General features: G+C 40.3%; 1 protein-coding gene across 3 annotated transcripts in view; it reads right to left on the reverse strand.

Annotated features, from left to right (window-relative positions):
• Nucleotides 1–14,284, reverse strand: part of LOC140462943 (disks large-associated protein 4-like) — a 572,009-nt gene that overhangs the window by 146,361 nt on the left and 411,364 nt on the right. For all 3 annotated transcript variants that reach the window (XM_072556463.1, XM_072556464.1, XM_072556462.1), the window contains one exon: nucleotides 11,238–11,458. In XM_072556463.1, coding sequence (XP_072412564.1) covers nucleotides 11,238–11,458 — 221 coding nt within the window. The remainder of the gene's footprint in view (nucleotides 1–11,237; nucleotides 11,459–14,284) is intronic.

Below are 14,284 nucleotides of genomic sequence, written 5' to 3' on the forward strand. Positions count from 1 at the left end.
TGTTACAGTAACAGCTGGCTAGGATTAAATGCATTGTTAAATGACAAGGTTCAAAAGTTGGGGCTTGATTTTAAGGTGCCACCAGGGCTGGGATTAGACATGGTGGCACTAAAAATAGCTTGACTGGGCAGCATGCCAATTTTCTGGCACCATCTCGCCTCAGGAGCCATTTTTTGCAGAAGTGCAAGAGGAGGAGGCTGGCTAGGATTTTATAGTTGACCTTCAGAATCTCTGAAGACAATGGCTCTCTGTTTAACTGCTTGGAGAAAGCCTCCTGGCTGCAGACTGATACAATGCTCAGACTGGAGGTACTGCCTGTCTGAGCATTGTATCAGCTACAGGCCACAATGTAGAGACATTCTTACCCTATCAGCCCAAGAGTGGAGGACTGGGTACAAAAGCCACTTTAAAATTTAAATGTCCAAATCTTGAGAGAGAGCAAGACAGAAAGAGAGTAAGAGAGAGAGAGAACACCAACATTTTGAAACATCCTTTCCCTTTATTACAGTCTGTTGCTCCTTCCAAGGAGGAAGGCTGTTCAGTAGCTCTCCAGGTTTAAAAGCCTTGCCCCTGCCCTTTGTCTTTGGCATGCCTGCTCTCTGGCCAGTAATTGGCTGTCCCTATGAAATTCACAATGTGTGACTGCTTCACCATGTGGGCTTTTCAACCTACATTTGTGGCTGACAGTGGGATTTGGAAGCCTGGAGGGAAATCCTGTTCTTACTGTCTGAGTTGCATTATTGTGTTGTTAGCTTTTAATGAAAACTGCAGCTCATTCACTGCCTCACCACTGAAATCTATTGAATGGCATGAATCTGGGAGACTTGCCTGGTAGATACCAACCAAACTCATCAAAGAAAGCTAACTTTTGTCAGTACAATTGCAAGTGCTATCAGTCACTGTCAACTGGTTGGACATTTTAAAGACTTCAAATATTAAACCTAAAAAAAAAGACTCTTTTTCTTCTGACTTTTTGTTTCTTGATCCAATTCTTTTCCTTACTCTTTAACTCCAAATCTGGAATCAGCTGCCAGAGGAAGTGGTAGAGGCCGGTACAATTAAAATATTTAAAAGGCATCTGGAGGAGTATATGAATAGGAAGGATTTAGAAAGATATGGACCATATACTGGCAAATGGAACAAGATTAATTGAGAATATCAGGTCGGCATGGACGAGTTGGACTGAAGGGTTTGTTTCCATGCTGTACAGCTCTATGACTCAATGACTCCATGTGTTGAATGAATTTTTTTTCAAAATTTCTGAGTCATTGCATTGTAAAGTAGTAAATATTATCCCTCTGCTCAAGAAAGGAAGGATGCAGAAAAAGGGAACAGTAGGTTAGTTAACTTGACATCAGTTCTGAGGAAGGGTCACTGGACCCAAAACGTTCACTCTGATTTCTCTCCACAGATACTGTCAGGCCTGATGAGCTTTTCTAGCAATTTCTGCTTTTGTATCTGTTGTGGTAAAGTGTGAAATCAATCATTAAAGAGGTTACAGCTGCACAATTAGAAAACCTCTAAGCAATTGGGAAGAGTCAGCATGGTTTTGTGAAAAGGAAATCATGTTTAATCTATTTATTGGAGTTCTTTAAATAATTACCAAAAGGATGTGGACGCTTTGGAGAGGGTGCAGAGAAGGTTTACGAGGATGTTGCCTGGCATGGAAGGTGCTAGTTATGAAGAGAGGTTGAGTAGTTTGGTTTATTTTCACTAGAAAAAGGGAGATTGGGGGGGACCTGATTGAGGTTTACAAAATCATGAAGGGTATAGACAGGGTAGATAGAGACAAGCTTTTTCCCAGGGTGAAGGATTCAATAACGAGAGGTCATGCTTTCAAGGTGAGAGGTGGAAAGTTTAAGGGGGATACACGCGGCAAGTACTTCACACAGAGGGTGGTGGGCACTGGAACCAGCAGAGGTGGTAGAGGCAGGCACGGTAGATTCATTTAAGGTGCATCTGGACAGATGCATGAGTAGGTGGGGAGCAGAGGGATACAAATGCTTAGGAATTGACCGACAGGTTTAGACTGTACATTTGGATCGGCTCAGGTTTGGAGGGCCGAAGGGCCTGTTCCTGAACTGTAAATTTTCTTTGTTCTTTGTTCTAAATAGCAGAGAGTGTGGATGAAAGGAAACTTATGGAAATTTGCACTTGGATTCCAGAAAGCATTTGACTAGGTATCATATAAAAGATTATTGCACAATGTAAGAGGTCATGCTGTAGGTTAGAATGAATGGATGGCTGCTGGCAGAAAAGAGAATACGCGTAAATAGGTCTTTGTTCAATTGGCCGGATTTGGTGATTGTGGTCCTACTGGAGACTATGTTGTTGTCTTAACATTTACAATTTGTGTGAAAGGGAATGCAGGCCTGATACCTAAATTTGCTGAGGATGCAAAGTAGGGAAGTATGTTGAGAAGGGGACATAAAATTGTAGATGAGCTAAAAGGATGAGCAATAATCAGGTAGAACGAGTGTAATGTGGAAAAATATAAAGTAACAAATAAAAATAGAAATTGCTTAAGAAACTAAGCAGGTCTGGCAATAAAACAGAGAAAACAGAGTTATGTTTAAAGTCCTTCTTTAGAAAACATAAAATAGTTCACCTTGGCAAAAAGGTTAAAAAAGGAGAGGATTATTTAAATGGAGAACAACTGCAGCGTGCTGAGATGTGGGGGATCGTTGAAGAGACTACATATTGAATGTACTTTGGTCTTTGAAGGCTGCATACTTGTTATAAATATATCAACCAGCAGGTGGAAATATCTCTTATCGTCAGGACAGTGGCTGCACAACTCCATTGTTCTTAATATCAAGTTAGAGTACTAGTTTTTTCAGCCTGCTTTGTGCACTTTTCTATACTACAAATAAATTTCAAAGTTTAATGGTAATCTTTTGGTGCTGGCTTCAGGTTTTGTTTTATAATACACTGTAAAAGGTATAAGCATTCAAATAATACCTGGATGTTCTGAGCAGTGGGAATGATTTAGGATATAGACATTGCCAGCTAGGCCAACATTTATTTCCCAACTCTAGTTGCCCTTGAGAAGGTGGTAGTGAGCTGCCTTCTCTGATTGCTGCAGTTCATTTGCTATAGGTGCATCCACCATGCTGGACAGGAGTGAGTTCCAGGAATTTAACCCAATGACACCAGGGGAATGGTGATTTACTAGTCATGGTGGTGAGTGGCCTAGAGGGGAACTTACAGGTGGTGGTATGTATACATCCTATGTATTTGCTGCCCTTGTCATTCAAATGGTAGTGGTTGTGGGTTTGGAAAGTGCTGTCTAAGGAGGCTCGGTGAGTTTTTGCAGTGCATCTTGTAGATGCTGTTGCTCAGGGTTTGTGGTGGAGGGAGTGAATGTTTGCAGATGTGGTCCCAATCAAGCAGGCTACTTAGTCCTGGATGGTGTTGAGCTTCTTGCGTATTGTTGGAGCAGCACCCATCCAGGCAAGTGGGAGTATTGCACCACACTCCTGACTTATGCCTTGTAGATGGTGGACAGGCTTTGGAGAATCAGGTAGTGAGTCACTCACTGCAGTATCATAGAAGCATATAGAATCACAGATTCCCTACAGTGTGGAAACAGGCCATTTGGCCCAACAAGACCCTCCGAAAAGTAATCCACCCAGACCTATCCCCCTACCCTATTACTCTATATTTACCCCTGACTAATGCACCTAGCCTACACATCCCTGAACACGATGGGCAATTTAGCATGGCCAATTCACCTAACCTGCACATCTTTGGACTATGGGAGGAAATCCACACAAATAATGGGAGAATGTGCAAACTCCACACAGACAGTCACCCGAGGTTGGAATTGAACACAGGTCCCTGGCACTGTGAGGCAGCAGTGCTAACCAAGAAGCCACTGTGCCACCCTAGTGTATTCCTAGCTTCTGACCTGGTCTTGCAGCCACTGTATTTATATGGTGGTCCTGTTCAGTTTCTGGTCAATGTTGCCCCCTAGGATGTTGATATTGGGGCATTCAGTGATAGTTATGCCTCTGAATATTAAGGTTGATGGTTTGATTTTCTTGTTGAAGATGGTCATTGTCTGGCACTTGTGTGGCCTGAATGTTACTTGCCTCTTGTCAGCCCAAAGCTGGATATTGTCCAGGTCGTGCTGCATTTGAACATGGACTGCTTCAGTATTTGAGGATTTGTGACTGGTGCTGATCATTACGTAATCACCAGTGAACATTATGACCATCTGATGGAGGGAAAATCATTGATGATGGTTTCTTGTTAGATTGTTACAATGCTCATAATTTGCCTGACTTGGTGCTGCTGGGTATTTCTACTGAGATTTTCTAAGGTTGGCTTGCACAGGTAGTTGCAGTGCAGCATCCTTTGGGGAACTCTGTCATAGTGGATTAAATCAGGGAAGACTGGACACAAGTTGCTATAAAGCAAATTTATTGGCTCAGTTTCAATATTACTAACTGGGTGAGTAAATGGGTAAGTGAATTCAAGTAGTTAATGTGTAGGGAGGGAGATGGATGAAGTGAACAGGTGGGTAAGTGTATAGATAGGAAAGGGAGTATGTAGGCAAGTTGGTAAATGGATAGGTGAGTGGTAGGTAGTCAGATGGTCAGAAGAGATATTGTCAGAGTGTGGACTGTCAGTGTGGTGGTCAGTTATGTGCCAGTCCAGATGTTAGACCAGATTTTATTCCGTCTTACCCAGCCAGGTATCACAGAACTGTCTGTGGTCCCCAGCTCGAGCTCAAGACTGGATACTGGATACAGAGGATCCCAAGAAACAGCAGAATTAGCCAATGGAAATTGAAACTTCCCTGGCAATTCCCATGTGGGCCTTTGTATCAGGACTTCCAAAAGATGATAATGTGCAGTTTTGAATGTGTACCCAATATGTGATGCTTTGAAAACTGGAAGATTTGACCCATTATTTCCAATTGGCTAATGTGACCATAATGAGAAACTAACCTGATTAAATGATATTTTAAGGAAATTGAAAGCAACGATAATGTGTATTTACATAGCATATTCAATTTGACAAAATATAGTAAGGTGATTGACAAGGCTATTATCAATAAAGATTTTGATGCCAAGCCACATAAGGAGGCATCAGGGCAGATGACCAAATCCTTGTTCAAAAAGGAATTCTTTTTCATTATTTGTTCACAGGATGTGGGTATCACTGGCTACACAGTTCAGAGGCAACCACATTGCTGTGGTCTGGAGTCACATGTCAGACAGACTAAGTAAGGATATCCTTCCCTAAAGGACATTAGTAAACCAGATGAGTTTTTATTGATAATGGTTATATAGAATTGATAATGGTTATATAGTTGCCATTAGGCCTGCTCCCCATCCCTCAGTTTATTGAATTCAAATTTCATCATCTGCCATGGTAGCATTCGAACCCATTTCCCGAGAACATTGGCTTGTTGTTCTGGAGGGCCATCCGGTGACATTACCACTATGCTATTGCCTCCTTCTTTCAAGGCCAATCCCTGAAGGGGAAGAGTCAAGTGTAGATTCAGAGAAGTTGAGAGAGGGAATTTTAGATGACTGCAATCAGATATGTACAGGGAGATAGAATTGGAAAATTGCAGGGATCACAAAAGCTTGTGGGGCTGGAGGAGATTATTAAGATATGGTAGGATGAGGCCATGAAAGGATTTGGAAATAGGGATGAGGACTGGAAAAAGGGGCCATTATCTTACTGGGAGTTAATGAAAGTCAGCAAATACAAGTGTAATAATTAAACAAGATTCGTACAAGCCAGATTATATGTGGAGTAGAGATTTCAGAAGCTCAAGTTTACTGGGGTCCACAGTAGAGACAGAGAGGCAGAGAGACATTACAGAGATGGAAATAGGCAGCTTTGTGATGGTGTAGATACATTGATCAAAATTTAGCTCAAGGTCAAACACAACACTGATGTCAGGAAAAGTCTGCTCAACTTCAGAGAGTTATCAAGGTGAGGAATGGAAGTGATTGTCAGGGAACAAAGTTCACGGTGGGGACCAAAGACAATGACTTCAATCTCCCTAAAATTTAGTTGGAAAAAATTTCTGTTCATCCAGTTTTGGGATCTAAAGTGTTGGCAATGAACTAGAGATAAGTGTGATTGTACTTAGATGATGCTACCAAGGGGAGGAAGTAGATGAGAAATGTGAGGAAAAGGCCAAGGATGGATCCAAAGGAGAATCCAAAGTTAATGATGCAGGAACAAGAGAGAAATTATTGCAGGTTATTCTCTGAAGTATCTTTGTTAACTGATGCTATATGTAACTGGATGAAATCACCTGGGGACAGGATGTAGTTAAGAAACAGAAGGAAGGCAAGGGTAGATCATTGTTAGAAAGCAAATAGATAGATCATTGTTAGAATGTGTTTATTAGCTTCCTGAGCTATTTGTTTCAAATATTGACAACTTGTGTTCACATTGCTGCACAATTCCAGGGATATGCAGGTCAGGTGAATTGGCAATGCTAAGTTGCCGATAGTGCATTAGTCAGGAGTAAATATGGGGAAATGGGTTTGGGTGGGTTTCTCTTTGAAGGGTCAGTGTGGACTCGTTGGGCCAAATGGCCTGCTTCCACACTTCAGGGAATCTAATTAATTTCCAATTGCCTACAGCTCCACTCCATTCCCTCACATGTTGGATAATTGAGATGCATGGATTTGAAGAGTTGTGCCAGCTGCATCATGAAATCAATTGCTAATTATATAAAGACTTAAACATTGATTGCAGAGTATGATGAATTAACAAATAATTGTGTCTACTTTAAAAACAGGCAACTATGAAGTTATAGTGTTACCGGACATGTTATAGATATATAGTAAAGTAAATCTGAAGTGAGCTGATTCGATAGTTGAAGAGGGCAAAAAGGGTGAGATGTCCACTTTGGGCCAGATATACCTTCACAAAAAGGTTATCACTGTGCAGAACCAACTTTCAGGTTTTGTAATGAAGCAAAATCCTGAAATTGATTCATTATCTAGCTGGATTCCAGTTCACATGTGAAAAAGAATGCCAGAAATATGCTGAATTTCCACAGTAATCTTCATTGGCATTAGGGTTTTTCAAATTTTGGCACTTGGCTAAAGACATGTTCTTGACTTACAAAATGTGCTCTTGCTGTGCTGAGTCTTTTTAGAAGGGACTGAAGAATTATCTTAAATGAAGGGTGAACTATGATGTAACCATCATGAACCATCAATAGACCATAGGGAAATATTGAATACAAGGTTGTGGAATATTTATCAATCTAACCAATGGATATTCAACATTGTCCATTTCTTGTACATGTCATACAAAGCTATTACCCTAGCCAAATAATGACTCTAAGCATTAAATTGAGAATAGTTAATTGTGAATGAATCAGAAAAACAAGTAAACAGCAGTGAGAGCGAAATTTTCATTGTATTGATGTGCATGCTGTATTAGCGCACAGTTGATAATTAAGGTTAGTCTACGCAAATGGTTTCATCAATATCAGGACTTTACAGTCTCTTAAAATAAATGATGGAGGCGTTCCCATCCAGACTACAGAATGTGCTCTGCAGTTTCTCAGTGGTCAGTCACAGATTTGCAAAGGAGCCGTAAGGCATGATTGTCTGGGCTATGAAATGTGACTAATTGTGATTGAGTTGAGCTGACATTGTTCTTTTAGGGCCAATTTTCTAGTGGATTGCCAAGCAACACAGTCCTGGCTTTGTCTGTTGTTGGATCTGCTCTGTAGTCTGAAAGACACTTATGTGCAGAAGAAGCACAAATAATGCAAATCTAAAATTCCTTTTAAATTCAGGATTCTTCAAATACATTTGAAAAGGAAGGCATGCAATTACATCGCACCTGTAACTATTCCAGGATGCCCAAAAACGCTTTTCATCTAATGAAGTACTTTTGAAGTTTGGCACTGTTGCTTGGAGCAAACACTGCAGCCAATATTTGCACAGCAATCTCACACAGGCAGCAATATGATAATAACAGATGATGTGTTTTTTTGTGATATTGACTGAGGGACAAACGGTCCTGAGTCGACCTCGATGTAATGTCTCATCCAAAAGACCAAAGATTTAAATGACATTGCAACAAATTTTAAGTTTTCAAATTCAAAGTAACCACAGTTGTGCCTTCTGCAACAGGAGGAATTTACACAAGGACTAATACTCCAGTGTGTGTCGTAATTCCATGACTTGAATAAACATGACTATTTATTGCTCTCTGTTGGAACAAAACTAGCATTTCAGATTAACAGATGATGTGCCAGTTTGTCTTTACTCCTTATGGATTTGATCCCCTGGATGCCTTTAATTTTCAGAGTTCTGAATTCAAAGTTGGTACATTTAGTTTGTAAAAAAAGATAACTTGAATTATTAAAGTAACTATGTCCAGATACATAAATGATGTAGTCCCCACTAAATAAGTCGTGTCTTCGACAGCAAGATTTACAGTTCCAAAGGGGGATACGTTGTTATTGAATGAGCAGTTTTTCAGATCATCATTTCTTTGGTAGGCTACTAGCAACATAGATTCAGCATTAGGTTCACATGAAATGGTAGGGGGCAGGATTCAAGTGAAGTACTTGAGCAGACAATGCATCGGTAGTACAATCTGGTATTTGCAATTGAGGGGGACCTAACTCAACATAGATTCAATATGTTGGGAATTAAAGCGACAGCTTAGAAAATGCAGCATAACTAGGGAAGAACTCTAAACTAATATAAAAACAAAATCGGGTCCATTTAGATTTAATTCAGAAATGTAAATTTGTATGAATTTGGAAAATTAGTGAAAATGACTACCTCACCAAGTGGTCAGGTTATTATGCCTTACCATGTGTTGTTAGGTTGTTAAATTTGAAAGGATTCAGAAAAGAAATGCACAAGGATGTTACCAGGGTTGGAGGGTTTGAGCTATCGGGAGAGGCTGAATAGCCAGGGGCCATTTTCTCTCGAGCATCAGAGGCTGAGGGGTGATCTGAGAGGTGCTTATAAAACCATGAGGGGCATGGATAAGGTGAATAGTCAAGGTCTTTTCCCCAGGGTATGGGAGACCAAGACTAGAGGGCACAGGTTTAAGTTGAGAGGGGGAGGATTTAAAAGGGACCTAAGGGGAAATTTTTCATGCAAAGGGTGGTTGAATGAACTGCCAGATGAAGTGGAGGAGGCTGGTACAATTATAACATTTAAAAGGCATCTGGTTGGGAATATGAATAGGAAAGGTTTAAAAGGATATGGGCTAAATGCTGACAAATGGGATTAGATTGATTTCGGATATCTGGTCAGCATGAATGATTTGGTCTGTTTCTGTGCTGTATGTCTCTATGACTATGATTCTGTGAAACAGTGAATGAAATGCTGGGTTAATTGGAAAACTTGCAAATTACAAAGTACTCTAATTTGAAATGAATTGTCTCACCTTTACATGTTCCTGACATGCATTCGTGCTGCCAATGCATCTACCCTATTGTGCATGGTGGCTGGCATTCTGGCTGGGGATTCATACCTGTCCACCAGGTTGGAGGCTCAGGAGGATGGTTGGTACCTGGAAAACAGGCACTATGTGTCTCATTCTCTCGGCTCTGGCTTCATAGGAAGCCTCAATTTGTAGTGTTGATTTTTCTTGGAAACAAAGGAGCTTAGTTATCAAAGCCAATTTCTAATTATGTGAGAATATCATTGGCAGCTCAATGTAATGTGGGTGTGAAGCAAATTACAAAAAAAAATTCTCACAAAGGTGATGCATCTTTAATGCTGCACTTTGTTTATACAATTTTTGGGTTGCAACATTTAAACTATCAATAAAAATGAGTTGAGTTGTTTTGAAATATTGTTGGAGAGCCTTGGTGGTACACCCTTCATATATATTTATAATTCTCTGCTCTATCATAAACACAGTGAAGTATTAATTTCTTATAACATTGTGATATTTTAGACAGAACTTTATTGTGTTTTTAAATTGTACAATTGTTTCATGGTTCACTTATAAATGGCATTGTTGTGAGGTTTAACTATGTTGATTCATTTGGCAGGTTCAGAAAAATAAAATGAGCAAAAGTGGGACTACCCATGCTGCTTAAACATGGGCACTACTGGCAATGGGAAATTGGTCAGCTGAGTTAGCTAGATAGCTAATACATAGTCCAGAATAACATCAGCAGCATGCGTTTGATTCCTGCCCCAGCTGAGATAGTCTATAAACCTGCCTCCTCATCCTGCATTTGGAAATGGAATCCAATGGGAAACCACCACTGAAAGTAGCTCAAGATGAAACAGATAATGAGGCAAGGGACTGCCTTTTGGCAGAGCATACGTGATGGATGACTGCTGAAAACAGATGAAAAAATAATGATGGCACTGCGAGCATGCTTTCACATCCTGATATTACAAATAAAGTATTAGCAGCCTCAGAAAACCCATTTCAATGTCCTGTTTCTTTGTGCTTTGAGTTGGCGTGAAAGGGAATTGTTAAGTAAATAATTGAATCCATTACATTTTAATATAATAGATATTACAATGGATTGTGTTAATAATTAGAATGTTCATGCTCGTGTGTGTGTGTGTGTGTGTGTGTGTGTGTGTGTGTGTGTGTGTGTGTCTGTGTCTGTGTGTCTGTGTAATTAATTTATATTTTCATTGTCAGTTATTATCAGAAATATTAGAATCTATGGCAGCAACTGACACTATCATGAGATGCACACATGCAAGTATTATTCTTGGCTACAGATCTGGGCTGCTCAATGTTTTTTGAAAAAAGAATCAATGCTACAGTTGTCACAATGGAAGTAACACACAGCACTTATTGTCCACTGAAACATTTTAAATGGCCAGCAAAGTGAGACATGTCCTATAAGGTGCTGCTTTAATCATCCTTTTCTGAGCTGGTTTCCAATGAAACCAGTTGATGGAAAGTACAGATCTTGATCTATTTGAACTGCCAAGCAATAAATTTATTTGTGAATTCCATTACAAATAAAAAAAATCATAGAATGAATAAAATCTTGCTTCCATTGAATGTGTTTTGCTAAAGCAAGATGACTTTCTTGTTGTTATTAACAGACAATTTCCCGAGCCAAGCATTAGCAGCTCACAAATCCTGAATTACAAAGAATACTTAATAATTTAGTGATTTCCAAAAGGAATATGAAAGCCATGATACTCTAGCATAACACTACCTAGCATAAAATAAAAACAATGCACTTTCTGTATCAAAACTACAGGATCCATAGAAGAAGTAACAGAGAAACTTACTTCCGCTGACTAATCTGCTCACTGAGTGATTGTTGTGTGGCTTTGAGATAACTTTGACGTCTTGCTGCAGTCTTCGGGGATGGCTTGGGGCTCATTTCAGAGTCCTCGCTGTCATCATCTCCCATTGCTTTTATATAGCTGCCACTACGCATTCTCCGGCAAGGAATTTCTCCCACCTTTCCACGTGAAAGAGTACTGCTCCAATCTTCATGAAGAGGAACCTGTTCAATATAGAGGACTCTTTATTAGATCAGAAGCTTTTCCACTTCATTTATTTCAATAATAATGAAAAAGTAACAGTACAGTGTTATTCTAAGGAAATTATTTCCACTTTGCAATAACATACAGATGGTTTTAACTTGCTTTTATGACAGCAATCTTTTTTTTTAATAGTGGACTTATCTTAATATACCTGAGAACATTCATCATGACAGCTAGTATTTGTACTCTGCTATGACATGAATTCACAATATCATCACTTCAGCAGACTATCAATAGTCTTCATAGTGAGCTGCATCTATTCAAGCAACATAAAGGAAAAATAATACTGTTTTAATATAATTTCAAGGTTCCGATTAGATTTATCACCAGTTTGAACTTTGTGATAATGAATATGAGCCCAGTCACCACTACATACTTCCTAACATTTTATTTTGTTAGCTTGTTTTTTGCCTATATGCTGCACTGTAAATATCAGTATTGAAAATGCTTGAAGCTTTATTAGTTGCTTGTATCCAGGATAAAAGACACGATTTAACATTCAAATCTATAAGTAAGCCATCAAAATATTTTTCTTATATTTCCTTGGTATTCAGGGCTTTAAGGAACCAACAATATTCATGAATGTTATTCCCAATAGACTTTGCTTTGCACAAAAAGGGCTTTAGCCTATTTACAGAACTCTTGATAACTCTGCTCAGCTTGCAGTTTAAGAACATTATTAAGATCAATTTTCAGGCCAAATTTTCGAATTTCTCTACTAAGAAATCTCATAAAAAGAATTTGTAAAGGAAATCAACTATTGAACCTGCCGATTCTGTTGGCTAGAAAATTGCAATTTCTATGAACATGACTCACAGAAGGAATGAAATTTGGCCTATTATGATATGGCAGTTCTTTGAAAGAGCTACTTAATTTACCCCATACCGCTGCTATTACTCCAGAACCATATACATTTTTCCCTTTTATCTTCGTACAGGTTTAAATCAAAAGATCTGCTTCAAAAGCACTCATAACTGCACTCATCAAAACTTCTTCAAATGAAAGATTGCTCAGCAAATCACTTCCATCCATATCAGTTGATGTTGGTATCATTTCATTGTGAATTAATCTTGGTATGATCAGAATGCTACTCAGACCATTTCAGCTCTCCTGTACCATTGCATGTCATATTAATATATGATCATATGCTCTAAGTACAGTCAGCTAGCACACACAGTCACATGAACAGAAACAGCGGTGTTGCCATTGCAGTGTGAAAACCTGTATCAATCACATTTAACCTAATTTATCCTAATTTTCAGACCACTCGATTACAAACTTCGTTCCACTCATTTGGAATCATCCGTACTTTATTTCATGTTCTTGACTTTGAATGTTAACAGTTAAAGTAATTTGTCACATCTACAAGCCATGCTTTTTTCCTCCCTAATCCACCATGCTCCAGCAACAAGCTCTAGCAATTAGGACTCATGAAGTTCCATCTCACCTTCAATCACTTAAAGAGGGATGCACATTACATATTCCAATGTCACAGCTTCCATATCTTTCAGCTATTCAGACATCACAGGCATACTCTCAATAGCTTTGCAACAAACTCATTGGCATTCTTCACTTCCTCTTGCAGCACAAGGTTATACATAACAGGAGGGTGAATGAGTGCACTGGCAAGGGTAGGCACAGATGTATCTCCTTAAGCTCCTTGGAGTGAACAATGCGATGAATCATTTCACCAGCTGTGTGCAAGATCACTGCAATCAGCATCTTCAGCAACTGGTTCTTCAGCCCAGGTGCATGATTCTTGCTTTGGGTTATGTAATTAATAAATATGCAAGAGATTCTAGGTTCAAGAAGAGCTCTGAGTGCCTATGTCCAAAAGATATTTGATAAGGTGTCACATGAAGGTTATTGCACAAGAAAGGAATTAATGGTATTGGGGTTTAATGCACGAGCATGGATTGAGATTCAGTTAAAACACGGAAGGCAGAGAGTTGATATTAATGAGTGTTTTTCAGGTTGGGGTTGAGAGTGTGGTGCTGGAAAAGTACAGCAGGTCAGGCAGCATCCAAGGAGCAGAAGAATCGATACTTAGGGCACAAGGAATGAGGCCTATGGGCTGGGGGTGTTGACCGATAAATGAGCAGGGGGTGGAGCTGTGGGGGAAGGTAGCTGAGAATGCAATAGGTAGATGAAGGTGAGGGAGCAGATAATAGGTTGGAGAGGAGGCTGGTGCGGATAGATGGGAAAGACGATGGACAGGTCAAGAGGGCGGTGCCGAGTTGGAGGTTTGGGACCAGGGTAAGGTGGGGGGAGGGGAGATGAGGAAACTGGTGAAATCCACGTTGATCCAATGTGGTTGCAGGGTTTCAAGGCAGAAGATGAGGCATTCTTCCTCCAGGTGCCGGGTGGTTAGGGTTTGGCGATGGAGGAGGCCCAGGTCCTTCATGTCCTTGGTGGAGTGGGAGGGGGAGGGCTGACCTCTTCAGCCATGGGGCAGTGGGGTTGGTTGGTGCAGGTGTCCCAGAGATGTTCTCTGAAACGACCCGCTTTGGGACCCTGCAACTCCAAGGGATTAATGTGGATTTCATCATTTCCCCTCCCCCCACCTTATCCCAGTCCTAAGCCTCCAATTCGGCACCGCCCTCTTGGCCTGTCCATCGTCTTTTCCATGTGTCTGCACTACCCTCCTCTCTGACCTATGACCTTCATCTCAACCTACATCTGCCTATTGCATCCCCAGCGACCTTCCCCCAGCAACCCCTTCCTCCCCCACAATCCACGCCCCCCCCACCCCCATTTATTTCACAGCCCCCTCCACCTCCCCCCCC

The sequence above is a fragment of the Chiloscyllium punctatum genome, chromosome 37, assembly GCF_047496795.1.
Source record: "Chiloscyllium punctatum isolate Juve2018m chromosome 37, sChiPun1.3, whole genome shotgun sequence".
In the NCBI taxonomy this organism is placed as follows: Eukaryota; Metazoa; Chordata; class Chondrichthyes; order Orectolobiformes; family Hemiscylliidae; genus Chiloscyllium; species Chiloscyllium punctatum.